The sequence below is a fragment of the Trypanosoma rangeli genome (assembly GCF_003719475.1).
Source record: "Trypanosoma rangeli strain AM80 chromosome Unknown Tra_15.4_contig_00135, whole genome shotgun sequence".
Classification (NCBI taxonomy): Eukaryota; Euglenozoa; class Kinetoplastea; order Trypanosomatida; family Trypanosomatidae; genus Trypanosoma; species Trypanosoma rangeli.
The window spans coordinates 1-27,197 of record NW_021705880.1 but is presented as its reverse complement, the minus strand read 5'-3'; the positions used below and the strand labels follow the sequence as shown (position 1 = coordinate 27,197).

General features: G+C 55.1%; 13 protein-coding genes across 13 annotated transcripts, besides 20 other annotated features; all 13 read right to left on the bottom strand.

Annotated features, from left to right (window-relative positions):
* Nucleotides 1-102: 102 nt before the first annotated feature.
* Nucleotides 103-4,764, bottom strand: TraAM80_04566 (uncharacterized protein; the record flags this gene model as incomplete). The annotated part of the gene is made up of 1 exon (XM_029381489.1): nt 103-4,764. One exon carries the CDS (start codon nt 4,762-4,764, stop codon nt 103-105), a length of 4,662 nt encoding a protein of 1,553 aa, XP_029238644.1.
* Nucleotides 4,765-4,858: 94 nt separating this feature from the next.
* Nucleotides 4,859-4,875: a microsatellite.
* A 126-nt stretch (nt 4,876-5,001) lies between these two features.
* Nucleotides 5,002-5,082: a microsatellite.
* A 224-nt stretch (nt 5,083-5,306) lies between these two features.
* Nucleotides 5,307-5,359: a sequence feature (A-rich).
* Nucleotides 5,360-5,417: 58 nt separating this feature from the next.
* Nucleotides 5,418-5,436: a microsatellite.
* A 127-nt stretch (nt 5,437-5,563) lies between these two features.
* Nucleotides 5,564-6,946, bottom strand: TraAM80_04565 (putative chaperone protein DNAj; the record flags this gene model as incomplete). The annotated part of the gene is made up of 1 exon (XM_029381488.1): nt 5,564-6,946. One exon carries the CDS (start codon nt 6,944-6,946, stop codon nt 5,564-5,566), a length of 1,383 nt encoding a protein of 460 aa, XP_029238643.1.
* Nucleotides 6,947-7,115: 169 nt separating this feature from the next.
* Nucleotides 7,116-7,133: a microsatellite.
* Nucleotides 7,134-7,875: 742 nt separating this feature from the next.
* Nucleotides 7,876-7,894: a microsatellite.
* A 57-nt stretch (nt 7,895-7,951) lies between these two features.
* Nucleotides 7,952-7,980: a microsatellite.
* Nucleotides 7,981-8,072: 92 nt separating this feature from the next.
* TraAM80_04564 (uncharacterized protein) lies at nt 8,073-9,578 on the bottom strand (the record flags this gene model as incomplete). The annotated part of the gene is made up of 1 exon (XM_029381487.1): nt 8,073-9,578. The coding sequence occupies one exon, from the start codon at nt 9,576-9,578 to the stop codon at nt 8,073-8,075; it is 1,506 nt and encodes a 501-aa protein (XP_029238642.1).
* A 187-nt stretch (nt 9,579-9,765) lies between these two features.
* Nucleotides 9,766-9,808: a microsatellite.
* A 324-nt stretch (nt 9,809-10,132) lies between these two features.
* Nucleotides 10,133-10,162: a sequence feature (A-rich).
* A 32-nt stretch (nt 10,163-10,194) lies between these two features.
* Nucleotides 10,195-11,886, bottom strand: TraAM80_04563 (uncharacterized protein; the record flags this gene model as incomplete). Its single annotated transcript, XM_029381486.1, has 1 exon — nt 10,195-11,886. The coding sequence occupies one exon, from the start codon at nt 11,884-11,886 to the stop codon at nt 10,195-10,197; it is 1,692 nt and encodes a 563-aa protein (XP_029238641.1).
* A 699-nt stretch (nt 11,887-12,585) lies between these two features.
* Nucleotides 12,586-14,442, bottom strand: TraAM80_04562 (uncharacterized protein; the record flags this gene model as incomplete). Its single annotated transcript, XM_029381485.1, has 1 exon — nt 12,586-14,442. The coding sequence occupies one exon, from the start codon at nt 14,440-14,442 to the stop codon at nt 12,586-12,588; it is 1,857 nt and encodes a 618-aa protein (XP_029238640.1).
* Nucleotides 14,443-15,223: 781 nt separating this feature from the next.
* Nucleotides 15,224-15,811, bottom strand: TraAM80_04561 (prefoldin; the record flags this gene model as incomplete). Its single annotated transcript, XM_029381484.1, has 1 exon — nt 15,224-15,811. The coding sequence occupies one exon, from the start codon at nt 15,809-15,811 to the stop codon at nt 15,224-15,226; it is 588 nt and encodes a 195-aa protein (XP_029238639.1).
* Nucleotides 15,812-15,952: 141 nt separating this feature from the next.
* Nucleotides 15,953-15,987: a microsatellite.
* Nucleotides 15,988-16,205: 218 nt separating this feature from the next.
* On the bottom strand, nt 16,206-18,173 carry TraAM80_04560 (putative GTP-binding protein; the record flags this gene model as incomplete). Its single annotated transcript, XM_029381483.1, has 1 exon — nt 16,206-18,173. One exon carries the CDS (start codon nt 18,171-18,173, stop codon nt 16,206-16,208), a length of 1,968 nt encoding a protein of 655 aa, XP_029238638.1.
* Nucleotides 18,174-18,458: 285 nt separating this feature from the next.
* Nucleotides 18,459-18,953, bottom strand: TraAM80_04559 (uncharacterized protein; the record flags this gene model as incomplete). The annotated part of the gene is made up of 1 exon (XM_029381482.1): nt 18,459-18,953. The coding sequence occupies one exon, from the start codon at nt 18,951-18,953 to the stop codon at nt 18,459-18,461; it is 495 nt and encodes a 164-aa protein (XP_029238637.1).
* Nucleotides 18,954-19,147: 194 nt separating this feature from the next.
* TraAM80_04558 (uncharacterized protein) lies at nt 19,148-19,621 on the bottom strand (the record flags this gene model as incomplete). Its single annotated transcript, XM_029381481.1, has 1 exon — nt 19,148-19,621. The coding sequence occupies one exon, from the start codon at nt 19,619-19,621 to the stop codon at nt 19,148-19,150; it is 474 nt and encodes a 157-aa protein (XP_029238636.1).
* An 869-nt stretch (nt 19,622-20,490) lies between these two features.
* Nucleotides 20,491-20,508: a microsatellite.
* An 81-nt stretch (nt 20,509-20,589) lies between these two features.
* Nucleotides 20,590-20,612: a microsatellite.
* Nucleotides 20,613-20,891: 279 nt separating this feature from the next.
* Nucleotides 20,892-20,921: a microsatellite.
* A 209-nt stretch (nt 20,922-21,130) lies between these two features.
* Nucleotides 21,131-21,150: a microsatellite.
* An 84-nt stretch (nt 21,151-21,234) lies between these two features.
* Nucleotides 21,235-21,579, bottom strand: TraAM80_04557 (DNA ligase; the record flags this gene model as incomplete). Its single annotated transcript, XM_029381480.1, has 1 exon — nt 21,235-21,579. The coding sequence occupies one exon, from the start codon at nt 21,577-21,579 to the stop codon at nt 21,235-21,237; it is 345 nt and encodes a 114-aa protein (XP_029238635.1).
* A 7-nt stretch (nt 21,580-21,586) lies between these two features.
* Nucleotides 21,587-22,771, bottom strand: TraAM80_04556 (DNA ligase; the record flags this gene model as incomplete). Its single annotated transcript, XM_029381479.1, has 1 exon — nt 21,587-22,771. The coding sequence occupies one exon, from the start codon at nt 22,769-22,771 to the stop codon at nt 21,587-21,589; it is 1,185 nt and encodes a 394-aa protein (XP_029238634.1).
* A 41-nt stretch (nt 22,772-22,812) lies between these two features.
* Nucleotides 22,813-22,851: a microsatellite.
* Nucleotides 22,852-23,107: 256 nt separating this feature from the next.
* Nucleotides 23,108-23,140: a microsatellite.
* Nucleotides 23,141-23,349: 209 nt separating this feature from the next.
* Nucleotides 23,350-23,373: a microsatellite.
* A 133-nt stretch (nt 23,374-23,506) lies between these two features.
* Nucleotides 23,507-23,539: a microsatellite.
* An 83-nt stretch (nt 23,540-23,622) lies between these two features.
* TraAM80_04555 (DNA ligase) lies at nt 23,623-25,089 on the bottom strand (the record flags this gene model as incomplete). Its single annotated transcript, XM_029381478.1, has 1 exon — nt 23,623-25,089. The coding sequence occupies one exon, from the start codon at nt 25,087-25,089 to the stop codon at nt 23,623-23,625; it is 1,467 nt and encodes a 488-aa protein (XP_029238633.1).
* Nucleotides 25,090-25,267: 178 nt separating this feature from the next.
* Nucleotides 25,268-25,296: a microsatellite.
* A 160-nt stretch (nt 25,297-25,456) lies between these two features.
* TraAM80_04554 (uncharacterized protein) lies at nt 25,457-26,695 on the bottom strand (the record flags this gene model as incomplete). The annotated part of the gene is made up of 1 exon (XM_029381477.1): nt 25,457-26,695. One exon carries the CDS (start codon nt 26,693-26,695, stop codon nt 25,457-25,459), a length of 1,239 nt encoding a protein of 412 aa, XP_029238632.1.
* A 134-nt stretch (nt 26,696-26,829) lies between these two features.
* Nucleotides 26,830-26,874: a microsatellite.
* Between the last annotated feature and the right edge of the window lie 323 nt (nt 26,875-27,197).

The window sequence follows — 27,197 nt, the reverse complement described above, 5'->3', positions numbered from 1 at the left end:
TGACATAAAAGACACGCACGCAAACCAGGGAAGATAAAACCAAACAAAAAGGACAAATAACAAGCTCATTATGACCACGCCGCCTCATGATGCACCGGGCGACTAGAGTGACCTCTGCACTACACTGACACCGCCGGCCCCTGTGTCCTTCACACTAAAAACCTGCGGCCCAACGAGAGGTTTTGGCGACCAGCGCGTTGTGTCGCCACCCCGCACAACACGATCCACATCCTCGACGTCAGGACGCAAAAAAGGACACGCAAAGGGCACATGTTGCCACTCCGCCACCCCGCGCCTTGTGTTTGGTTCCACATGGCCGCGATACTTTGGCACAGGCCGCGTCTCCCAGCAGTCCCACATGATACGATCGCTTTTGTCGGGCGTTGGCCGCGGCGGGGTTGGCGGTAGAAGCGGCATACGTTGGTAGCACGAAAGCATCACAACGCCGTTTCCATCAGATGAAGGCGGTGGAACGGCGGGGAACATCTCTATCCGACCATCCGACACAAGACGCATGATGTGGGAGTCCGTGATCATCGGGCGCGGCGGTGGCAACGATGCCAGTACAGACGTCTCGGACGGCCGGGCGGGGGGGCGCGGTGCAGGCGGCGCAATGAAGGGAACAAAACGTGCCGCCTGCACTGCCGCTGCCTCCTTGTTAGTGTCCCCAGCGTCATCCTTGGCGTAGTCGCTTGTTGAGAAGAGCCGCAGCGGCTTCATTGGAGGTATGCGCGGGAGTAGAAAGGTTTCGCACGGTGTCAGCTCCAGCGGCACGCTCAACCCCGCAACAGAGAGCACCATACTCCACCACAGCGTGAAGGCATCCACCTCCGCCGTCGCCGAGGGCGGAAGCTTGCGCAGCTCCTCTACGGGAGGGGAAGCGTCCAGCGGGAGCTCCCGCACGTCTCCTGCGGTTGCCGTCGCGGCGGCGGCGGCGGCAGCGGCGGCCTCTCCAGTCACCAGCGGACGACCGGCAAGGTCCATGACAACAACGGTGCCGTCCGCACGGCGCAAGAGACCACGTGACACCCACCTTCCCCGCGCCCAACACCCGGCGTAGACTTCACCGTTTGTGTACCGACGAATCCCCAGCATCCGGCGCTCCTCTATGCGTCGATAACAGCGGTCACACACACGCATTGCACCCTCTATTTTGAAGTGCAACGGCATTGGCGCCCGGAGTTGCGAGCAACTGTCACAGACCACTTCCCCGCACAAGCGGCAGTGATGCCGCCGAAGAAAGAGTGAGAAAGTTGCCTGGCACTGAGCACAGTTCTGACTGTGAGCGTCGTCCACCATGACCGGTGGCACAAAGCAGTCATCGCGCTCGTTGCCATTTTGATACGTCGTCTCGTACACAGTCTCTGTGGAGGCGTCGTAGATGCGTACAAATCCAGTCAACATATCGTCCTGCCATTCTCCCTCAACGACGCAGTCGCCAAAGTATTCCCTTCCCTTTCCTTGCTTTTTGCCATCGCGGAAACTGCCGTAGAATACGCTGGTCGCCATCAAAAGCTTGCCTTCACCTTCAATGCGGCCAAACACAAAATCTCCGCTATATACAACACCATCTTTTCTATGTAAAATCCCTGTACCGTGCCACTGCCCATTCTGCCACTCCCCATTGTAGCGGCCACCATCCAGTTCGTACGATTCCCCTCGTCCATGATGGCGCTGCTGTTCATCCAGCTCGCCGTGATAGTGCAGAGTGGTGAGCTTCCCATGCTGCCATACTCCCTCATAGGCGGAGCCGTCATCCGCGCAGTAAATCCCCGTACCATGCCACTCATCGTCGGAAAACTCCCCCACATACTTTTCGCCGTTTTGCATCATTTGCACACCTCTGCCGTGGCGGCGGCCCTTATCAAAGGCACCCATGTAATAACCCTCTTTTCCCCACCACAACGAACCATAGAGGTGTGGAATACAACTCCACGTGTACCCTTCATACACAACATACGACGCGTTCGTGTGGATGGAAGAAGAAGAAGAAGAAGAGGAAAAACGCGGCAGCGAAGTATCCTCCTTATCTAAGTTTCCTAATAAGGGTGCTGCTGCCGTCGCCACGGTTGCCTCTTCCTCAGTCGCCGCGTTTGAGGCCGTGGAGGCCTCTGAAACGGCAAGGCAGCGCATCGGTATCCAGATGGTATTAAACTCCAGACCCAACATCGCCGTTCGTGCGCAGTCCACGCATGCAGGCAATTGCACAGGCAGGACAAATGTATTGCCTGCGGCGGTGGTGGGGGAAGCAGCCGCAGTGGTGGTGTTGTTGTTACTTCCACTAATATCTTCGCCTTCACTCATCCGCATTCGAAGCAGCGCCTCAATTTTTGGGTGACCGCGAACCTCGAGGGGGTGTAGGCAGGAGCTGCAGCTTCGCTGCTCACAAAGTGCGCAGCGCGCCTCCTTGCGGAAGAACGTAAAGGGTCTGTCACAGAATACGCAACTCTTGTATCCCGCGACCCCACCCACGTTACCGTCACTCGTCACCACCGCACCGTGGATCTTGTCGTGTAGAGGAGCATCAGGCCGGTGCGGAAGCATCAGACGCGGGTGGTTGCGCAGCCACATCGTACGCAGGCAGACACCAGACGTGAAAAAGACATGCCCCTGGCGCTCCTGCACCCCCACCGAAATCATAGCCGGGGGCTTAATCGACGCGGTTGCCCCACCACCATTGTTGAGGCCTGCCTGCGACGCACCAGCTGCCACCACCGCACCACCACCACCGCCGTCGCCACTGTTGCTCCCGCTGTTACTTCCACTGACGCCGTAAGCCGTTGAACTCGAACTATTCCCAAGCCGTGCCATAAGTGCCTGATACATGGCGTAGGGAAGCGACATGATATCCCACTCACCCTGAAGCACAAAGTGTTCACGGAAGCCAATGACACGTCGGGTGTCTTTGTTCTCCGGCAACGCTTTTCGACGAAAGAGACTGATGAAGCGATCCATCACGCCCACGTAAGTGGGGCTGCTCATGACATCCGCTTGCGCAGCAGCTTCATCTTCTGGGGCGTAAATGGGCTGCCTTTTGTCAGTTGCGTAAAAGACACCGTTACCCACCGGGGCATCACGCTCCCAGTCTCCCTCAAAAAAAGAGCCGTCCGTCAGCCACACCTGACCTTTGGGTCCGTCTCGGAGCCCGTCTTTAAAGCCACCCAGGTACACATCACCGGAGGGAAACTCCCACGACCCCGCTTCGCACGACAAGACATCCTGTGTCCAGCTTCCCATGATAACATGCCCAGCAAGCCGAAACACACCAGCACCGTGTCGTACACCGTGGCGGAAAAGACCAAAGTATTCAAATGGCGGTTGTGTGCCTGTGAAGGTGGGGGCCCCACCGCCTACGGGCATGGTGGGCGTGTTGGCGCCGTTTCCGCTCGTCACACATATGGGCGGTTCCCGAAGTATCAGGCGTCCTATGCCGTTAAACGTTGCGCCGTCCCACTCGCCGTCGTAGCCCTCTATAAAGACGTCGTTGTGCCACATCCCAGCCTGAATGGATCCACTGGCGCTCTGTAGAATGCCTTGCCCCTCCCGCATGTCATTGACAAAGCACCCGCTGAACTCCCCGCCATCCGCGTAGCGGATGTTGCCTGGTCCATGCCGTTTGTTATTTACAAAGCATCCAAAATAAAAATCTCCGTTGCGGTACCACAGCATCCCACGGTGATGCATCATCTCGCCAAGCCACTTACCCTGGTAGCACACGCCACTTCCTGGAGCCGAGTCGTGCCAGAACAGCGTGCCGTACCGCCGCTCTCCCTGCTCAAACTCCCCAATAAAGGTCGACACACCAGGGTAGGTTACTACGCCTCTCCCCTGGATAAGCCCCTTCACAAAGCGCCCCTCGATCGTGGCGCCTTTCTTCCGCAAGGTGTTCTTTCCCTCACCGTGTCGCATGCCATCCTTCCACATTCCCTCATAGACATCACCGTTTCTGTACCGCATGGTACCATGCCCCTCAATCTTGTTTCTTGTAAACGTACCATAGTACTCGTCCCCGTTGGGAAACAGCATCACCCCCTCGCCATGGCGCTTGTCATGCACCATGGCGCCCTTAAACTCTCCCCCATTCACGTAAATAATTTTTCCATTCCCGTGACGCTCGTCTTTGTTCCACTGACCCGTGTATATCTCACCAGCCACCGTAGTGAGAGTTCCATGACCGTGGCGAAGATTTGATGCCCAATCACCATCGTAAATGTCGCCGTTGGAGTACTTCATCACTCCATGCCCGTGACGCTGGTACCTATAATGAAATTCCCCAGAGTACTCCAGCGGCGCGTGCGTCTTATCAGAGGCTGAAAAGACCGACATGCCCCGTAGCACAAAATCTGTAATGCGGCGACTGTACGTCATTACCCCTTTCCCGTGCATATGGCCCTCGAACCAGCCACCCTGGTAGGTGAAGGCGGAGCTCAGGAAAATACCCTCGCCGTGAAACAAACCATTCTTCCACCCCCCACCGTAGCGGTCTCCACTGCCGTAAAAGTTTGAGGAAGACTTGAACAGCATGATTCCAAGGCCGTGCGGCTGATCAAGCAGCACATCACCGTAATACTCACTTCCGTCGGGCATGATGCGTGTGGGTTGATCCCGCTCACGCGGATCAAAGGCCATAACCTGCTGCGGCGTCACCGGTGTACACAACACAGACACCGCGTCATAAAACATAAGTGGGGGGATGTGGGAGACGTTCTGCTGCGGTGGTAAGGACCGCGCCGGTGCACTCCCCGGCGAAAACTGATCTTCCATGCAGACGACGCAAACGATGCTGGCACCACAGTTGCAGGAATACAACTTTTACTTTCCCTCCTCAACGTTGAGGAAGTTTTCGCCGCCGCTCGAGTATATATATATATATATTTGGTTACCAACGTAAGGACCAACTAGAACTGTACGACGGCCCACAAGCAAAACAAAACAAAAAACGAAAAGGCCACCATCACAACATCACCGGAGAAACAATGCGGAGTATTTACATACACGCACAGATAGAGAGAGATAGAGAGATAGAGAGAGATAGAGAGAGATAGATAGATAGATAGATAGATAGAGAGATAGAGAGAGAGACGCACATAACACCGCCAGGTACTGCCATGGTCCCGCCCACCGACTGTTCCTCCTCAGCGTACACCACCCTCGTTTCCACACAAGGCAGGCGATACGAACGGGCGCACGTTCGTCACTATTGTGTTAAAACACGCACATACACACAACAGGTACAACCTCCCTCGTACTGGCATGCACCCGCCTTATTGCAAATCAAAATTATGTAAAATCCCCTCTCCCAAGCCTTTGTTTTTTTTTTTGGTTTCTTGTTAATGGCTCTTCTTTTTTGTTTTCGTTTGCCTCCCCTGCCTTTCCTCGCAGAGTTGATAATGGCCCAAAAATACACGTCACCGCCAACACACACACACACACACAGCATCGTCATATACCCATTTTGTTCGTGTACATATTGTTGTGTCAAACCAATCCACCCATTCCCCACGTTCTTCTCCCTCGCTTTCTTTACGCGCTCTCCCCACTGCGATCGCCCTCGCAGTGCTCCTCAAGAAATGCCGAGAAATCGCAAAGGAGTTCGTCCCAGTCCAGTCAATTGATGAAAGACCGCGAAGTACTCACCACACAGCAGCAGCACCCCCGTCAGACACAACCCCAAAATTCCAAAAGCCTCGACACCCACCTCCATTGGAGTTGAAAGATTTCCAAAGCATCTTGGCTCTCCCATCTCTGTTTCCATCACGCGGGCCATGTCGTACCTTCTTCGCCGGGACTTGCAGGAGAGCGTCTCGTAGGCCCCATTAATACTCGCCATCTTCTCTCGTGCAGCTTGCTGCGCCGCCGCGTCATTGGCAACCCGGTCCGGGTGCGATGCTAGCGCAGCTTTCCTATAGGCCCGCTTAATCTCCTCCGCGCTGGCGGTGTCCTGTACCCCCAACACTTTGTAGAGATCCTGCTTCGGCACACTGTTGTCGCCGGGGGACGTGAACGGTATTCTGAAGGCGGCCGCCTCTGCCTCCTCTTCTTCTCTTGCCTCCTGCTCGCGCAAGTCCTCCTGCTCGTCCTCAGGCGTGGGTGGATGCAGCTTCTCCAGCGTTTCAAATATCCATACGGCGAGCCTCATCGTTACCTGGTAAATAACTGGGGAAAACGCAAGAAGGGCGATACTTTCGCCCCAGAACACCGAGCTTCCCGTCGGTTCGCGTGTCACACACCGGCCAACCCACGCACCGGCTACACGCGCTGAGTACACAAGTAACATTTGTGTGGTTTCCCTCGTAAAGTAAGATACATACGACTTCAACAGGCGCCACCGCGACGTGCTTTTGTGCCGCGCATCGTAGAACCTTACGCACCAGAACAAATTCCCGGTGATTGCATGCGTGAGCTCGCAGACAAACCCACTCACAAATACAGCATACGGCACACTCTGATTGTACAATTGACAATAATATCGCAGGCTTTCACTGTATTCCATTGGAAGGGTCTGCGATGAGTCACTGTCGCCTTTCACCGAAAATGGCATAAACCCGGCCACGGACCTACCCAGAAGCCGCCGCAGGCCAGAGGGAAGAAACGTGCGCCCCAGTGAGGACATCAGCCGTGTAACCCAGCAGCAGCAAAAACGGTATTGTTGCACGTAGTGGAACGCCATGTGAACCACCCCTGCTTCATGTAAGAGAGAAGTCTCACTGTTCAGCAGCGACCCTACTAGAAAGCACTCAATCATGCGATGCAATATCAATTGTGAGAGCGTATTCATAGGGTTTCCTGACGGTCCCAGGCGATAGCCGGTAAAAAAATTCATGGACGTGTCCAGTAGGGTCTGGAACAGCTCAGCGAAGGCAGGGCCGGAAAAATAGTCTGAAAAGAGCAGGCTGGTGAGCCTCGGTCCAGGACCCCCCGACAGCCCACTCCCGGCATTCTGCATCACGATTCCTCGCCTCCTTCCTGCTAGTAAATTCCTTTAACTGTGCCCTCGCCTGCTCCACTTTATTTTCGATTTACCTTGCGGTAAGTAAGACGCCGGAGGGACCGTAACGGTTTTCCTCCCCTCCCACACTCCCCTGCAACAATTAAATAGTAAATACGCAAACACGTATATATATATATATATACACGCCCTTCCCTGCGTGGGTGCAGACAGAGAGACTAATAAAAATGAGGAAGAGGAGCGCATGTAATCCAACGAAATACTGCGGGGTTCTTCGTTACACTTCCCTGTTTTTGGTTATTGATGCTACTCCCCTCTTCGCCTCACCAACAAAACTGCGAAGTGCGCAAAGAAGGCGCACACGCTGAGGCGAAGATGCCAAAAAAAAACGCAAACAGACAATGATACACCAAGAGAGGGGCGGCGCTCCCTTTTGACCGCCTCGGTTCCGTGCTGCCTGATGGTGTCTTTCCGCCCTCTCCCATTAAGCTGGTCGCGACTTCGTTTCAACAAACTCTTCTTTTTTTTTCTTTTTTCAAGTTTTTGACCTGCACGAACAAACCCAACATGGCGGAGCACATAAATTACACATCAGCTTCGTTCCTTGAAGCGTCCGGAGTCACTAGCGAGTAACACACACATAGACAGACATACATGCAGACACATACATATGTAAACCATACAAACACAAACAGACGTGGAACTCTCAACACCCACGGAGACGTTCCCACACGACTGACTACACCCACCAAACCCTCACCCCCGCGCGAAAATCGAAAAAAAGATATAAGTAGAAGGAGGGGGGAAGGGAAAGTAGCTACAAAAAAAAAAACCAACAAATCCCTTAATATGCGTTCACGTGAACACACCATCCCAGCATCACCCCTCGGTTTCATTTTTATTGTTGTACATTTCGCTCGCGGTAACCTCCTCCTCCTCCTCCTCGGTTTTGTGCATGACAGGATGCAGGAAGGATGCCGCACGCAAATGAAACCATCATGCATATATATATATATATATATATATATATAGACTATGATGTACACCTGTCCCCCACACTATACTTCCAACATCGCTGCTCGCTAGCGCTCTCGTTCGTTGTTGTTGTTTTCATCGCAATCATCTACCATTTATCAACGTTATCGTACCGCCAAAGATTGACATTCCCGTCCCCACCGCTGGTGGCCATCATTCGTGTCTCCGCGTGGTAGCGCACGCGAAACACGCACCCTGCATGCGCCTTTGCCCGCCACACAAGTTCCCCGGTGGATGCGTCCGTGAGGCACACGCTATAGTCCCGCGCGCATGTTAAAACACCTCTGTTATACGGCAAATACTCTGCAAACTGCACTGGACGCAAATGACCAAAACACTTTTGCACGGGCTCACGGGGCTGTCGCAGATCCCATATATTCAGCGTCCTGTCAATGCCGCTCGAGGCAAACTGCTGTTCATCGCCGCGAAATGCGCATGACCAGATGGTTCTTTTGTGCCCCAGAAATCTCGCCGTGACAGAGTTGTTGCCAAGCCGGAAGTCATGCGCGCAGACAAGCTCATCGTCACCGCCGGAGAGCGCAAACCAGTCGGAAAGCCTCGACGTCGCTAGTGCAAAGACAGACGCAGTGTGGCATTTATCCGTCAGCACGCAGCTGCCTGTTTGGATGTCCCAGCAGCGCACGGTGTTGTCCATGGAGGCCGTTGCGAGACGCTTTTCCCCCGCGAGAAAGTCAGTACCGTAGAGTCTGTGGGTGTGCCCCGTCAACGTCAAAGTTGCATTGGGGGAGTTTACGTCAAAGAGCCAGGCAATATATTTCTTCCCGCCACACACTATGTGGCTACCATCAGCGGAGTAGGCAGACGCCAACACAGTGGAGTCGACATTATAATGCATCAAGACTGCTGCCGTTTCAACGTCCCAGCGCAGCAGCTCCTCCCGCGTACTGGTGAGCAGCTCGCGGCCGGACGGGGAGAACGCAAGGGTAAAGGGAATCTTTGAATGCGTTGCCACCGAGCGTAACAGTTGTGGCAGCCTTGAGGCGTCGGTGTCGTCACTCGTGCCCACACCACCCTTATCGGGGAGGTTGAAGTCGCCGTCGTTCTTGTCGTCTGTAGCGTCCGCCCCCCTGCCTGCATGGTCCAGCACCTCCTCAAGAAAAGGGTCCGCGGCCACGTAATGTTTTTCTTGCACTGTGGAGTTCCCACACTCCTCCACCACCACCCGCTTCACCTTGCGCGGACGCGCACTACTGCCCGCCGCCAGCTGCACCATTGCGCTGAGGTCTACTGTACACATCCGCTTCATTTTGGTAAGAATAAGACACTCACGCTGCCCGCTAAACCACGCCGCATTAAGCCTTTCAGAGTCCTCCGCCGGGTAGGCCACCCATTCACCCGGTCGATCCAGGTCCTCCAAAAACCACGCGTAGTGGCCCTCGTCTTCCGCCACGGCTGGCGGTGGCGGCAGTTCGGAAAGTATACGCGGTATCAAGACAGCTCTGCCAAAGGTGGTGGGTCGCGGCTTATTGGTGTAGTCCGTCATATCTAATTGGCTTTTCTTACTGTTACCCTTTATCTTTACCTCCGCCTCCATGATTCGGTTGTTAAATATCGTGCTGCCGCCCGAACCCATGTGGCTCGTCACAGCTTCTTAGTCCTGCTTGGTCGCGTCTTTTCCTCTTTGCTAATCCCCCCACACCCGCTTCTTCACTAGGCTCGCACACTACAATTGAGATGCAGTGCTCACTCCTTGCTCCCCCCCCCTTTTCGACTTCACACACACGTTGCAAGTCGTGTGGGGAGGTGCCAAGCATCAAGGCACAACAACGAGAACAAACAACAACACCAAGACTACATAAAACAGTCAATTCCCCTCTCTCCAAGAACAAAGAGGAACAATAAAAATAGAAGGATAATTTCAAATGCCAGAAACCACGTCTCTCTCCGTAGGTGGATAGATACTTTTCCCTGAGGGTGCCGCTGGACGCCGCAAAAATTCCACCTGACCCGTGTCAACCCTCTCACACGCACAAGAGTTCTGCATTGAAAGGATTCCAAGTCTTACGTCTTCACGTTAATTTCCTATTTTTTTCCCTCTCACCTCGCAGCTCCCCACTTCTTGGGGCACCACGAATGAGTTGAACTGACGCTTGCCCTCCTCTCCCACCTTTTTTTTTTCTTCAACCACTTTTCTTTTCTGTTCTATCTTTCTTATTCGCCTTCGCCCTTTCGCTACCGCGATTTACAGATCAAAATGGCTTTACAGGAAGGGCCAGCGCGGCCGCCTGCGGCAGCTCCTCAAACTGCATCGTCTTCGCCAAAAGTACGACATCAACGCCCAGGCTATCTGCTTCGACCATCGTCGTGTCACCTTGCGGCTGCATCTCTGACAGTCGAATTGCCTCTGCTGTGGCGTGCAGCGGCAGCGTGAGCCAGCCGCTGTGACGAAAGATACTTTGTGCCCCCTCCACCCGCTGCTCCCCGCTCACCACCCGCTGCTGTGCGTGGATGCAGCCCTCAATGATGGGCCCCCACCGTGTCATGGGCACCGTGCGGTCCACTTGCGGCCCATACACAACAAACGAGGACTGCCGCGGGTTTGTGGGTTGCCCAGTCAAAAAGGTGTCTGCGTACATGCATGCCGCAGCAAACGTGAATTCATCTGGGCAGAAGATGCGCCGCATATGTCGCAACGGCGACAGCGCAAGCTTATGCTCCACCGCAAGAAATACTACGGCAGCATCTCCCAGTTGAGAGACACCGGCTGCAGCGAGGTGTTTGTCTCCGCAGTTCTCATGCGCCAAGACATACAAAGTACGTTTATGCCACGCGGTACGAGGATGTATCCCATCCACAAGTTGCCTTCTATACCCACGCAGGACCTCACCCTCAAATGTCTGTGCAAGCGAGATGAGGAGGGAGCTTGGATGAACGGACTCCGAAGAGACCAGCTTCTCTCTCTGCTCCAACGGATCCGTTATTGACGCCCCTTGGGACCCGCGGTTAATCACAAATGTATTGACCTCCTGGTCGTTTGTGGGAACCACCGGAGGCTGCCAAACACTCGTCATAGATGTCATGGGGCTGGTATCACGCACATCGATATGAGCAGACTGTGCTGCGTTAGGCGGTGATGTCGGCACTATCGCCGCCATGGAGAAAGGAAGTGGGGCAAAGGCCTCCAAAGAGACACACGGCTCAGGGTGGGAGAGAATAAACGTGCACTTCTTTGCACACGGCCAGCAGTCTGAGCGCACAGTTGTTTTCCCTTCCAGGTGCTTCCCTGAGAGCTCCTTTGCCTTTTTGCACACAGAGCAGCTCCAGACTGGCGCGTCATTTCTGTTGCCACCATTGCTGCTATTTCTGCCCTTCGCCGTTGCGTTGTCGTTGACCGTAGACATAGCGGCCCCAAGTGTCGACGTGAAGGTGAACGGTGGCGACTGACGCGGTCGGTCAGCGGAGGAGACAGAGTGCATAACGATGGGAGACGTCTCCTGTGACCGCGAGAACACGTTGGCTCGTGTGGCTGCCTCCGTCCCAGGCTGTTTCGCGGCCCCAAAAGACGTAGCCGCCGCAGCGGCAAATGGGTTGCTACTTGCCACCGTGCCCTTCCACATCTGTGGAGTGCTGGAAAACGGAGACTTTTTCAGGAAGGCAGCTGCCGTCGTAAAGGGGTTCAAGGCCGCTCCCGTTGCTGCTGCTGCAGCAGGTGCCGCAGCCATGGCCAGGGGCCCCTCAGAGGCCATGGATGCGACTGGGTTAAAAAGGAACGGCGCCGTCACCACCTGCGCCGCACCTCGGAATGCTGTGGGAGACTCCCGCACAAACGTGCACTTCTTTGCACACGGCCAGCAGTCTGAGCGCACTGTTGTTTTCCCTTCCAGGTGCTTCCCTGAGAGCTCCTTTGCCTTTTTGCACTCAGAGCAGCGCCATACGTCCATCTGTGTTTCCCAGCCCTTTTTGTTTTCTCACCTTGTAAGATCTCACACAGAGGAACACTCGCTCAGAGACGCTTGTGGAATTTGTATCCCCCACCAACACCGTTTCCCTCTTTCTTTTTAACCCTTGTTTTGAAAGGTCTTTCCTTCGGTCCAGTACAGGGCAGAAGCAGGAGTGTGAGTGACGTGAGGTGGTACGACGTTTGAGGAGAGGCAAAAAAGCAAACAAACAAAGAACAACAACAACAATGGAAACGGCAGGCAAAAACCTCATCCTGGTTCTTCCTGCATCTCTTGCTGCGCCTCACTTTACTCGCTCTGCTACCCCACAGTTAAAGTGCATGCCGTCCCGCTTCGAGTGTGAGCTACGCTTGAGGCATGGTTGCGTCAGGCACAGCGTCCACGGCGGGAGCAGCAGAGCTCTCCATCTCCAAGTTCCCCAGCCACTGCTGCGTCGTGTCGGTGCCCGTGCGACAGAAAACGTCATTCACGCGTGGGATGATGTCTTCACGGACGACCTGCGTCCACGCCGCCACGCTTTGACCCTCCAGCACGCCGCCCCACACTGCCGGAGAGTTCACGTGCCCATTTTCCGCTTCACCCCCTTCTGCGTCGTCTACATTCGGCGCCCGGTCCTCGCTGAACTTCGCAGCAAGCAGACAACGCAGAATGTGTCGGACGGCGAGCGCCGCCGTCGCCGGGTCATCGTGCTGACACGCGGAGTGCACCACTACACAACATGTTGAGAGACGCAGCGACGGACGCCATCGGCGTGGGGATAGTCGACAGGTCGTTCACGGGACAGGCGCTGTTGCCGTTACGCCGCCGCTCAGCGTGCCACCTCCTTTCGTCCCTGCGCTGCGCCTCGCAAAACACGCGCCGCAGGACGCTGTGTCGGCGCCACGCATGCAAACATTCAATGCAGACGTCCACGGAAGGCCAACGCCAGTCATGCTCGCGGTAGGCCTGCATGAGGGTCGACACGACGTCTAAAAACTGGGGCTGCGCAAGTGCAGGAGACTCGGACTCCGCAAGAGAGTGAAATACACCGTTGAGCGCGGCGTGAAATAACATGCAGAACGCCTGCTGCCTCGCGTGCTGTTGTTCGCGCTGTTGACGCCGTAGTGACTTACACCGCCCGTCCGGCAGGTGCAGAAGAACACGCTGCAGGCATCGCAACGCAGCTCGCGTGCACCTGGTCCATGCCTCCACGGCACAACGCCGACTCTCCTTCGCGCCGTCTGCAGTGATTGCCTGCCGCTGCAAAGACGCCAATCCCTGCAGAATGTGATCAACCAGCCACACTGACGCAAAACACGGAGTCGCCGGGGAGCGTGAAGGCGTGGCGCCCTCTGACGGCTCCGCCAAAACGTCACCCACCGCCTCGACATCAGCGACAACACCACTCAGGATCTCTGTAACTGCCTGGAGCGTCTCAAGCAAAAACGGCAACGCTGTTTTCTTGTGTGCGGTCGCCGGCCCATCGTTGCGGTGCACACTGCAAAGAAACGGGTGCAGCTCCTCCAGCGAAAGCCGCATACCCACGGCGATGAACCGACAAAAGGCCTCCCGCTTCATCGCATGCGAAGCGTGTCGGTTGCGCAGCACGCAGCAGCACACATCACGGGCAACCACCACAATGTCTGCGCCGCGCTGCAGGCGACACCAGAGTGCATCCTCCACCCCACTTGCTCCCACTTTGTGTTGCATGTTGTCGTTCTCCCCTGCTGCACCTCCCCACGTGACTAGGCGGCGCAGCACCTCAAGTGACAGGAGTAGGCCAGCAGGCTGCAGCATCTCACCATCCTCGGCAGCGTCCAGCAGTAACACTCGTAGGGCCTCCTTATGAAGAGCAAGCGGCACAGTCGCCACCGCTTCCTCTTCCTCTGCGGCCTTCAGAAGCAAAAACCGTGCGTACGGCACATGCCAACCGGTGAGTGGCGTCTCTGACGTCACGGAAACAGACGATCGCAGCGTCTGGTACACCGCACGGCCGACATGCAACGGCGCACCATGCCGCACGCAACACCGCAGCAAACTCACGCCGGAAGCTAAGGAGTGTGCAAACGGTTTTTCAGCGTCGGATGCACCTTGAGCTGGGGGTGAGTGAAGAAACAGGCGGAGAGCAACACACCATGGCGTCGACGTCTCCCGCGTCGTCACGCCGTCGTCCACAGCTTCTCTTCCTGCCCGTGCCATGGCGTAAAGAAGCAGATGCACCGCCTCCGACCACTCCGCCATGGAGCAGACCACAGGCCTTTCCGCGTCACACATCTCCTCGCACTCAGTAATTATCTGCCGCAATGCCGGGGCCCGTGGACGGGACTCCACGGCCGCCTCCCCCAGCTTCTCAGCCGCCGCATCGTTCGCCCCGGGTGCGTCCCGATGAAAGCGACGCCGTAGCTGTTGAAGCATTGCCTGCAGGCCGGTGTTCGGCGGTGCCACCGTGGCGCGGCCGTCGGTAGACACCCCGCGGCGGAGGCAGAAGGGCGCAGCAGAGACAATGGCAGTTGTCGCCGCGGCCGAAACCACCACACGGCAGCAACCAGCACACCGCATCGCACCTCGCTTTGCCTCCTCCGCCCAAGCAACTCTGCGTGCGGCGACCACAAACGTTGACACCACCAACCACCAACCAGCAGAGAGAGAAAAAAAAATAAAGACTGAAACGCGCCCTATTCTTTGTTGACACAAGTGAACTCTTTTGCTTCCCCCCACCCACGCTAAACACCCCAGCGGTGGCAGCAAACAAACAAAACAAAAAGGGGAAATTGCACGTCAGAAGACACCACAAGAAACTCACGTCTCCCACAGCAGAGCATGATGCGGCAGTCACCACCGTCTTCTGCGCGGATGCCGTTAGACACACACGTGTAGCACTTAATTCTCGTTAAGCGGAGCATAAAAAGCTGTAGTGCGGCTTGACCTCTCTCTTCTTTTCCCCCCTCCCTTAAATTTTTTTTTCTCTCTCTATCTCTCTTTCTGTTGTGCGTCGTACGGCAACCGTTTCTTTGTTTGCTTTTTCCTCTGCAAAAACGTAGATACGCCGATGCGTCACCCTTCCATTCCCGCTTCAGCCTCTCTTCAGAGGCAGTCGCACGCAGCCGTTCAAGCACACATGCACCTGCTGTCTTCTCATGCATTTGCCTAAATGTTTTTTTTTTTTTGCAAAGCTTGTTGAGTTCCACTTCGATTTGTTCGCTTTGTGTTTTGTTTTTTGTTGTTTGTTCCCCGCTTCTCTTCACCTTTTTTTTTTTCTCACCGGCCCCGTTGTTGCTTCCATTAACGTAAACACCATAGTATAGATATAAACAAGGCGCAAAGGGGTGTCTTCTGAGGGTCACGCCGCCGCCTCCGCCTCCGCCTCCGCGGCCCCGCCCTTCGTCCGCTTATTCTGCAAGTCGTAGTTGTACACCCGCGAGATGTTGATCTGCAGGTTCGTCATCTGCTCCTGCACCCACGCGAGGTCCTCCTTCGTGTGCTTCAAGTTCGTCAGTGCGTTGGCGAGATTCCTCTCTAACAGCTGTGAGGCCTCGTCGAAGGTGTACTCCACCATCACCTTCGCCCCCATCCAGAGATGCACCGTCTCCTGCGGCACCACCTCCGCCTCGCCAAAGACGGCATCGGTGAGGCAGTAGTAGGAGCGCACAGGGGCCTGCTCCTCCTGCAGCTGCTTCTTGAGGAAGTTCAGCGCATGCAGAGTCTTCTTTATGGTGGGGATCTTGTAGTCTAGATTCGCCATGCTGCTCACAAGGCGCTTCTCCATGTGCTCGTACTTGGAGGACTCAAGAATGAGGTTGCTGATGAGGGCGTCTGCACCACCACCTTTCTTAACAAACATGGCCATGTCGCTGATGTACTCCACCCGCGGAATGCCGCGGGCATTTGTGTAGTCCTCCGCAAACGCGTACTTCTCAATTGCCGTCATCGCCCCGTCGCCTCACCTCCCTTTTGTCTTTCTTGTTGATCTCTAACGGCCTATATAGCCTGGCGCTACCCACTCCTACTACCGGAGGGAAGTTGTGAAAAGGCGTAAATGACGTGAATAAGTGCATGCGCGACGCCAGTCAGAGAGAAAGAAAGATATATATATATATAGAGAGAGAAGAAGTGTGAAGTAATAATCTCCTCACTGGCGGCGCATGTGCGGAGGTGGGGGAGAAAGTGGAGAGTCACACACCTCAGAGCCCCAGGCAAAATCGAGCACGGCAGCAGCAGCAATAAATAAGAAAATAAAAGAGGCTTGACATGTTCTTCACAAAAAACAAACACGCACACACATCGTTCCTCAAATCTGCAGAGAACGCACCGCTCGTATTGGATCATTCGCCCACGGTTGCCGGAAGCTGCACGTCCAACAGCAAAAATGGACGAATCTCCTCGCGGAATTGCCTGCTCTCCAGCCAGGCCGTGTCAGGAGGGGCAAAGAACAGCACCAGACGGCCGTCGTACGCCTCCTGCAGAATCTCAATCGCGCCTCGGTGCACATCCAGCGCCCCCTTCCCGTGCTTCACAAAGTACCCTTTTTTCTTAGCGTAGCTCTCACAGAGCTCGTACGGTGACCACTCTTCTGTGTCATCGGCCCCGTCCACTTTGCGTAGGCCGTAGAGTCGTTCAAGTTGCAGGTGCGACGCCAAAAAAGCCACACCACTTTGCGGGTCCCGCGTCTGGGCAATCTGGTGCGTGCCAACAACGGCCTGCAGTGCCCGTGGAACACCAAACACAGGGAAGGCGAGGCCCGGGGAATCGATAAGCACAACACGCTCAGATGGAATGGGAATTGTCTGCAGATGTTTTGTGTGCCCCGGCGTGGCGGAGACAGACACCACCTTTGTGCCGCGGACGCAGTTGAGCAAACTCGACTTCCCCACATTCGGATGACCCACAACACCAATGTGCAGCATGGCCTCTTCGTCACCTGTGCCGCACACGGCAGAGGGTTTAGCTCCACCCAACATGCGACACCGCTGCAGCAGCGCAGAAATCATATCGGAGACGATCTGAAGCTCCTTGTGATCACGTTTATCGTGCTGTAGCTCTCGCTCAGCCTTATGCATGCCTTTAAAGTTGTCTGTATCCGCGTACGCATACTTCTCCTCACCCGTAGCTCCACCAGGAGTGCTATCGTTATCCGCCCCCTCCTCCTCGGAGGAGTCTCCACCCTCTTCCGCATCATCATCATCATCCCCATCATCGTTGCGTTTTACCGCTGTCCCTACCACTTGCAGCTTCCCTGTGCGAAGCTGTTCGTACAACTTTGTGCGTCGCTTCTGCTTTTTGCGCCGCTTCCCCGCATTACCGGCTTCCCCTGCACCAAAGGCCGTTTCGGCTGCCGGGAGCGATGTAAAGGGCAGCAGCGGAATCTCACACACCACACCGGTGGCCGCAGCTTCAGCCGCATTCGCGGAAACCACACCCGTGGCGTGGAAGTAACGAGGAAGAAAGTCCATCCAGCTATCGAGGATGGGCCTCGGCACAAGGTCAGCCTTGTTGAGCAGCACAAGAGCGGGCTTCTTGCACTGTCGCAGAATGTACCGCAACAGCGAGAGCGGCAGGTGCAGAATCGGGTAACGGACGTCGCACACAATCACAACCACGTCGCTCTGCTCCACCGTGCGCCACAGCTGCCGCCAAACTTCAAGGTTACGCTCGTGTGAGCTTAACTGCAGCGTCTGCAGGGGCGGAGGAAGCGGGTAGTTGTCCACCGCCTGTAAATACGCTTGAAACCGCGCCACCTCACCTGCTTCGAAAGCAACGTTGTCAGGAACGTCCTCACCGCTCGTACGACGGAGTTCATCACTATCATTATCATCCTCATCAATGTTGTTAGTCGTTTCTAAAGCTGCTTCTGCAGCAGCGGCTGCAGCCATCACCGCATCCGCCGGTGCCCATCCACGTGTCGGAATTTCCACAGAAAACGGCATCAACGCTGCGCCAGTGTGCCCCGGCATGTTGAACCACGAACCAAAAGGAATACCGTTATCATCCATGAAGCGCCGTTGCACCAGTGGCTCATAGGAGCGCTTTTTGCGTGCGGCGACATCTTCGGCCGTCTCTTTAAGGAACACACTGCGAATTCCCTTACGGTCGGCGCCGTACTTGCACTCCGCCGTCACCTGCTTATCGCCCTCGTTTCGGTTGCCGCTTCTCTCGTCGTCATAGCTGTGGTTGTGGTGACCGCCGGTAATATGCCTCTGTTGGCGATCCTCGTTCTCTTCTGCATTCTGCTTCTTGCGCTGTCGATGCTCCTGCAGCTGCTTCTTCTTTTGCTTTCCACTAAATGCCGGCATACCGTGATGTATGTATAGCCCCTTCGCTCATGAATGCAATGAGACCAACTCCACACTCACACATGAGAGCAAAAAACAAAAAAAAACGGGTGGAGAGAAGCGGAGTATGCGTAAAGGAAGGGAATCAACAGACATCGGTTTACGCCAGACGTATAAGTGTATAAATTAACTCACATTTACATTCTTCTGCTTGTTGGAAGAGAAAAAAAGAGGAAGAAAGTTGTTCGTTTCGTACCCTCGTCTGCCTGTTCGTCCTTTGCGCCTACGAGACTGCAGGATGATACATCAGTGGGTCTTCAGCTGCACCGTGTCCTCGAAGGCAAGAAGGGCGTTCCTCCACTCCTTCTCCGTCATGTCCGGCGCACGAGCAATGAAGTGTATGCCTTCCGTGTCAAGCGCCGTGGTAGGCGTGGTGAAACTAGCGAATAAATGCACGGAGCCATGCGAGAAGAAGTCCGTGAAGGAGTCGCGGCTGCTGCTTCCAGCGGTACTGCGCCTTCTCTGAAAGGCATCAGATGGTTCAGCCGAGTCATAGGCAGGCGTTGTACAGGAGGCACACAACACCATGCAGTAAATCACTCTTTGACTGCGTCGTAAAGTCATCAAACGTGTCGTGCGTCTCCGTTTCATGCCGCGTAGGAGATGAGGAGCGCACCTGTAGGCGCAGTTCCCTTCGGGGAAAAAGCTGCGCAAACGATGATGGAAAATCAAACAAAGCGGGGAATAATGCCGGCGACGAGCCGGTTCACACACAAGCTCCAGAGAGTCGTCACCACGCATGATTTATCCCACACCCCGCAGAGCAGCGTAGACGTACGCCAACCGCACGAGTGCGCAAGGAAAAATAATAGAAATAATGCTTTTGACTGCCAGCCCTGCTGGGTCTCAGTACAGGAGCGAGGAGAGTCGCGTGCGTGCGTCTTGGTTCTTGGGATCGGCGTGGTACAGCTGCAGTGCACCCAACAAACACGTCTTCAGCTGCCGCACGCACCTTGCACCCTCTGTCTCCTCCGTCGCCTTTGCCGCCCCCTCCCCCCCTGCCGGCGACGCCTGTCACCGCCACCGCCAGCCCTGTTTTCGGTATCCGACACTTCCGTGTTCAGCCGATTTACAAGGCGCTCCGCGTGTGTCAAGTAGGCCTTGCAGCTGCTAGTGTCTGGTCGATGGTACACTAAACAGATGGCTTGTTGAGACTGAATAACTTTGCTCAAAAACGAGGTGGCATCCATCTTGTAGGCGACACCACGGCGCGAAGTACAAAGACACGTATGCGCAGTTATTCTTGACAGCTGCCGACCGCTTCCCATGCAGGTCCGAAGTTGCACTCCCACGCATGAAGACGTACGCATGAAACGGATACTACCGGCGTGAATTCGTCGCTCCAGTGCAGGAACTCGAGAAGGTGAGGCTCTCAACATGCACAAGCCACCCTTGCGCATGGACAACATGTGTGTACTACAGCTGCATCTAACCAAGGATGCTTCTTGCAAGGGTATTCTCTGCGTATATGTGAGACGACGGTGTACCTTGGGGCGGCCCTTTTCTTTCTCTGCACACGAGATAGACTGTGTGTGAGAGAGAAGGCATCTGAGATTGGGAGAGAGCTTCATTCATTTGTGTGGGGCATGTGGGCGGACCTGCGATTGGTCTGTCCCAGACAATGAGGGTGTTTATGTGTAGTGACGGAGCTCCACCCTTCCGTGTGGATTCGCGCGGACCTCGGGCGCGTTCCGTGTTATTCGGTCAGCATCACGAGGTCGCTGGCGCACGCGCCGTGACGTTCTTTTTTGTTTTTTTCAGCGTCGTTAAAGGGACAACTCTCCCTGTCCCCCCCCCCTCCCACAACCCTGCTATGGCGAGGGGAGGTAGAGAGGTAGAGAGAAGAGAGAGGAGGACTCTTTCAGACAGGAATCAAACAGGCGACCCTTGTGATAACTGTGTGGGGCCCTACAGCCACACGCCCCACCAACTGAGCCACGGAAGGAAGGCCGGCAGGCCGCGCTGCCACTACTCCCCGGCCGCGCACAAGTGAGTGTGGCGAAAAAGACACATGCACACACGAGGCAGACGCAAGAGGAGGAGGAGTTCCTTTTCACGTCTCTCTCTTTCTCTTTTTGTGTGTTGCCATCCGCGCGAAGAGCGCATCACAAATTTCGCTTTTTGTTTTGTCTTCATTTGTCCATTCTTCCTTTTCGTGTGTACGTGTTCACGCTCTCTCCCTCGCCCTTCTTCTTAACTTCGGAGTGGAGCAAAAGATGTATGAAACGCAAGAACACGAATAAAAAAGGAGTTGGGGGAGTCGTAAACTCGGCGACGCATATATATATATATATATCCCCCACGGGACGGCACATTTACCGTTGCCATTGCAAACAAAATACCGAAAAACAAATATACTTCGACGCGTGCATTGCATTAAAATAACAATAATAATAATAAAGAAGGGAAGTGATGATCTCCCTCTTGTTGTAAGTGACAAGCAGCAAGATGGCTCTTTACTTCTATTCTCTTCTTCCTCAGCATAATCCGGCTCCGTTTTGCCACTCCCCCCTCACCCACCTGAACTACCTCTACGTTTTCTTTTCTGACCTTTAATGTATGTATCTATAGGGCAATGTATGCATGTCTTATTCTTTGACTAGTTCTATGCGCCTGCGCTCCTGCGCGGCTGTCCTCCACACACTCATTTTCACATAAAAAGAAGCATGCATGCGCATGGTGTGTGTGTGTGTGTGTGTGTATGTGGTGAGAGGGAAAAAGTGTGGGCGTTGATCATGGTGGTTGCACGTCACAAATAAAATGCCGCAACCCAAAGAAACGCAGTCTGTATGCATATTATGAACGGAGGAAGAGTAAAACGCACACCGACACGTGAAGCGAAACAACACTTTATTTTTTTTTTTCTTCTTCCTGAAGAGAGCCAGCCTCCACCACATATATATCTGAGTGCGTCTTACAAAAAAAAAAAAAAAAAAAAGTAGAACTGCCCCGTCCTTGTCAGTTCGCTGCCAAGTTTTTCTTCCAACTCCTTCGGTGTGTGGTTATTGTTGTTGCTGTTTTTCTATAAGAACTCCTTCTCCGAGGCCCCACGCACAGCCTTGGCAATGGGGAAGCGTGGCACATCCTGTGACGACAACTCCTGGTACTGTACCGTGAGGTACTTGCCATGCAGCTGCTCTCGTTTACCCCACAGTGCCAGCCTATTCTCATACGTTGTCTTGGGGGTGGCGTTGAAGCGGATACCGTTCTTCGTCTCACAGACAAAGGCGCCTAGCCCCCCCTTGAATTTGCCCTGCCCCGGCAAGAAATCCACGATGCGGTACTCCGCGTCATGCATCGTCTTGTACTTCAACAGGCCAAAACTGCGCTTCCCATGCTCGTAGGGGAAGCCTGGGCGGCGAATCATGACACCCTCAAACCCCTGCGAACAGGCCTCCTCCAAAACCTCGTCCATCTCTTCCGCACCCACCTGCGCCGCGGGGACGTGGTAGAGTTTGACCGCCCCTTCCACTGCAGCACTGTCGGGCTGACGTTTTTCGGCGAATAATTTTACGCTTTTCCTCGTCGTGCTGATAGGCACTGATGCGCTTCGCCCCGCAGATGGGGATCATCTTTTTCAGCAGCTGGTAGCGTTCACTAAAAGGGGCGTTTGGCGCCGAGAGCTGCGCCGAGTGCATAATGTCAAAGGAGAAGTACTCGAGTAACTGCGCCTGTCGCTCCCGCATCTCTGGTGTGGTGAACTTCGCAAGACGTCGCACAAGGCCATTTAGTTCCTCAAAGTTGCAGAGCGGAGCGAAAAGCTCGCCGTCTAAGAGGAGCGTGGGGTCGGCCTCAAACAGTGGCATAACATGCGGCACCAGCCCATGGCAGCACTCTAGCAGGATACCACCACGGGAGAAGAACTGCGGCTCTTTCTGCCGTTTATTGTAGCCGATGAGGCAACGAATGCCGTCAATCTTGGGAGAGGCAAGCAAAAGCTCCTTTTCTTCGCCTGGGCCCGGGTTCAGAAGCTGTGCGGTCACACTCTCCCACTTTTGTGCGAGCATGGGTTGAATGTTGATGTCCTCCCACTCGGGGTTATCATGTAGCACGCTCTTGTAGTTCGTATGAACCATGCGTGGCGCCTTCACCCATTCCACTTCATTCATCATTGAGGTGAGCGGTGCTGCTGCCGCCTCAGAGCCCGCGTCTCCGTTGTTTGTCTCAACGGCGGCGGGAGCACCGCCACCTTTCTTTTCCGATTCCTTGTTCATCGCCTCGGGCTTTCGCTGCGGCTTCTTGCAGAGTGGACACACCCCGTGCTGGTCAATAAACTTTGCAACACTCATCTCAAACTCCTGCAGGCACTCACTGCACCGCCACACAGCTATCTTCGTGCACACCGGCGAGATGTGGTTCGGGGTGAGCATGACTGTGCCCCAACACGGCCCCACCCAGCAGGCGGCAAGGTGCGGAAAGGCGGCCTGGATGGACGTACTTTTCATTTCTTGGTACTTTGTGGCCTGCTCCTTCGTGCGGGGACGACCGGCGCCGAAGAGCAGCGAGGGGTTCATTGGAGCCGGCGTCGCCAGCAGCACGCAGCTCCACCGACGCCACATTTCAGTCCACGTTCGAAACCTTGCCGCAGGACGGCCGTAGCAGGAAGAAAGAAAGAAAGAGAAAGAGAGAGAAGAAGAAAAACAGGTACATCTTGGGACAACAGAGCTCAGACAACGCGCGGTACACCCAAGAGGATCCCACACAACGGCACTCGTATTTACAAAAAGTCGCGGACCCGTTTTTCCCTTCGTCTTTCTTTTTGTTGTTGGTTATTTCTCCCTTTTCGTTTGGACCATTTTTGTCAATGGCCGCGGGCCCACAAATTAGCGTCACCGCGTTCTTTTTTTTTTTTTCTCTCTCTGCTTGTGTACAAGAAGGGCCAGCACCCTGGCGGCGTGCGTGTGTGTGTGTGTGTGTGTGATTGCGTGATGGAAGAGAGGGGGATGATTGACGCACCCGGTGGCAGCCGCCGCTGCATTTCACTCCCACACGCTGTGATCTAAAACATCTACTCTCCTTTTTTTCTTTCATTCCCGCAGATTTTGTTGTGTTGATTGCGCGTAGACAACACACGCATCCCACCCCGCGCGCCTGCGCCTGCTCAAACGACGCTACGGTCTCCTCAGTGGGAAAATGAGCATGCATGCACGCACGCACGCACACGGGGGAGGAGCATAAGCTGGGCGGGAGTACAACGTCCAACAAAATCCTACTCGCGGAACAACAGAAGCCCCCCACTCCAATCAAAACAACATAAAATAAAATAAAAAATGGTTACAGTGAACAGTGACAATACAAAAAAAAAACAACAACAACAGCAACACACACACCTGCACCTATGCAAGTTCACATGTCATAGCGCTGACGTGTGTGTATGTATTGGTGCGTAAATGTGCACACAAGGACAACGTTATATCCAGTCCTTCCCGTCCTTAGAGCCTCGAACACACTTGCCAATAGGAAAGCGTGGAACCCCATTCGACGAGAGTTCCTGATACTGCACTGTCAGCATCTTCCCCCTGTACTGTGTGAGACGACGCCACATGTCCTTCTTTGTCTGCTCTGTCGTGGCGGGGGCGACGGTGAAGTGGTGGCCGCGTTTCGTACTGCAAACAAAGGCACCGAGGCGGCCCTTCCACTTGCCGCGCCCCTCCACCCCAGAGACGATTACGTATTCAGCGTCTTGCATGATTTTGTACTTGAGCAGATTCGGGGAGCGGACGCCATGGGCGTAGCCGACCAGCGTCCTCCTGCTAGTGGCTTTACGCAAACCTCCAGCCGCGCCAGAGTCACAACAACCGTCTTTCTCATTTACACCAACAACGCCATCGCGTCGGACGATGATGCCCTCGTAGCCGTCGGCTATGGTCAAGCGGAGAACACGGGCTATTTTGGGCTTTGTGATTTGAATAGCAGGCACCAACACCACCGCTTCCTCCTGACGCTGTCCCTTTGCTGCGCCCAGGCTGCTAATCAGGCTACTGAGGTGTTCGTATCGCTCTGAAAAGGGTACAACAGACATGTCGGGCAGCGCACTAGCGTACATGAGGTCAAAGGTGTGGTACTGCAGCTTTCCCTGCAGACTTGCAATGGCCGGCGTGCAGCGATCTCGCGTTGTGCGGATGGCCGAGATAAGTTGCTCAAAGTCGTCCACAGTGTGATTGTACAGCTCTCCGTCAAGCACAAGATTTGGGTCCTTCTCGAAGAGTGGGCGTAGTGCTGGCTCAATGCGGTGATCGCAGCACTCAAAGAGCGTACCGGAGCGACTGAAAAAACACGGCCGCCGTTCCCGCGCATTCCACGCGACAATACACCGCACCCCATCAAGCTTTGGGGATGCAAAAAGAACCTCATCGTCGTGTATCCGGTCGCTCTCCTTCTCAAAGTTCCGCGCGAGCATCGGCTGCAGATTGCGCGTCTCAACCACACGCAGGTAGCCGTCATCTGCAATGCTGCTCTTCACGCGGTTGGCATTAGCGGCCGCCAGCACGGAGAGGCTGTTGTCGGGGCGGCAACGGTGCTTCACGAGCGGCAGTATCAGTGCCGCCGCTGCGGAGTCGCCTTTGCGCGGCAGGGTTGGCACGCGGTGACATTCTGGACACACCCCGCCTGCCGCCACGTGAAGGTCTATCCGTTTGTGATATTCGTGGCTGCAGTGCGGGCAACACCACCAGACTAGCTTGCGGCTCGTTGGAAGGACATGTTGAGGCTGAAGCAACTTGTTCGCCGCCGCGGTCATCCAGGTACGTGCAATGGCCGGGTGAAATATGGACAAGTTACAGGAACGAGGGGTGGCGGAGGGCGTGCGTGTAGCGCGTGCCAGCAGGCACATCGACGCGGCAAGAATAGAGGAGAGACACGAGTGACTCGCCCGCATTGCTCGCTTCGGGGCTTTTCTTTTTCTCCTTGTGTGTGCGTATTGTGTGGGTAAGAGGGGGATGTGGTGGGTCTTAAAAGACCAAAGCGAATGACTCGCTTGACTGGTGGGAGATGCTTACCCTGTTGCGGCCAAAAGCAAATATGATTAACATCAGCCGGCGGTGATGACGGAGGGGAGAAGAAGAGGAAGCAGAGAAGAAAAGAAACTCATGACACCACCGAAACCTGCCAGGAAGGCGCATAAAGGCACAACACCAAAGAAAAAAAAACACAACAAAAAGTGAAAGCGTGTGGACGTGTAAAGATGCCTGTATGCGCATGCTTTCAGTGGCGCAAAACGCAACCTGCGGTGATTGATCTCCGTCTCATCCCCCGCCATCACCAGTCGCAATGGAGCTGAGCTGCTCATGCATCGCATGCACCGCTGCCTCATCCACAAGGGCAAGCCTGTCAACAAATGGCACACACACATTCGGAGAACCTGCAGACGACGTCGAAGGAAGTAACTCGCTGGCGAGTCTGCAAACAAAGCTACACCGCAGCTTGTCCATAATAAACTGCGCACCCTCCTTTTTCACCCCATCGCCGCCACCCTGAGCGTTGCCACGACCATGACGAAGAAACACTGGAAGGTGCAGCAACCACGCCTGGGTCACTTTGCGCGAGGCAAGCAGCATCTGTGTCTCCTGCAGCGCGTTGCTGACATCATCGTACTCCTTGTGGCCACTGCCGTCAACACGGTTGTGGGAAGAGGAGGGTGTGGAAGTGCTGACGGGTGACAGATCCGCACCGCTAGGCCATGAGTTCTGCAGCAGCCATATTGCAAGCAGCGCTCCTTCCTCATCAGCGGCAACGTCGGTCGACGCATGCTCCACCTTGGTCGCCTGAGGACGTAAAAGGACTGTACACAGCCCGTGATGCAAGACGCGAAGCGACTCTGGGTATGTGAGGTACAGTCTCCGCCGTGGCGGCGTCTGCGCCTCGGAGTGGGGGACGCTGAGAGGCGTGAAGAAGCGCATGAGCGCTGCCGCCTCCCGCAACCAACCCACCAGCTGCTCAACGTCGCGTGGCGCATCGTCTGCGGCGCACCAGTGCGACAAAAGTTCCACCATTTCCGACGGAGCCGAAGCGGTGAGGAAGACACCAGTGACATCCTCCGCCGCGCCAACAGCGGAAAGGGAGGCCACCGCTTCATCCCTACTGCCCCGCTGCCCCTCCCCCTTCCCGGCATGTGCGCCACCGCAAATACCTGCCGACGATGCTGACAAGATCTGCTGCAAACGGGCCAACCGCGCCGCGTCCACGAGACATTCGGCTACGAATAGGCGCACCGACTTTGGTAATGGCGGCGTCCAGTGGCGTGTTAGGTTCTGTGGGGTCCTTGCCGCGGAGAGGGTGGTGGTGCAGGAATAAAAAAACTCAAGCCAATGACGCGCCGTCGGAACCCGAGCAACGTCCCACGACTTCGCCTGTAGTTGGGAGAGAGCTCTTTGCCAAACCTCGCTGCCTGCACCCGCCGCCATCGCAGTGACCCACGCAAAGGCTATCCACCTTGGGGTCAACGGGTTCCCTTCCCCTCCCTCGCCCGGCCGTTTTGTGTTCATTCAAGCAAAAGACAAGAACAAAAAATGAAAAAAAAAGGAAAGTGTCTAATAAGGGGCATCGCCTTTCCCTGCGCTAGCTTTCGTCACAGGTGCGGTCCCACGTTGAGCCTCAATTACCGCTTCCACTTTTTGTTACAACAACAACAACAACAACAAGAACAAAAAAAAAAACAATCAACCGGTACACATGTTTGTTGGCTGTCGCACAGTGTGCGTGATTCCTCTAGGCATCGCACAGGCGCGTGTAACCAGCCCTCTGCCTATGCATGTATATACACACAATACGTGCGTGGTTCCTTCTCCTCGCTCCCTCTCCGTGACGCTCGCTCTTCTGCATGTTCCTGTTTACGCATTAAACCTGGTATTTGGACTTGGGTCTTCCACGGCGTCCCTTCTGCTTCCCCCCGGACCCTCGCACCGCGCTGATAAGTTGCCCGCTAAGGTCCGCCTCCACCGCGTCGCCCTTCTTCGTCTTGCTGCTCTTAAGCTCCGGAAGCAGCCC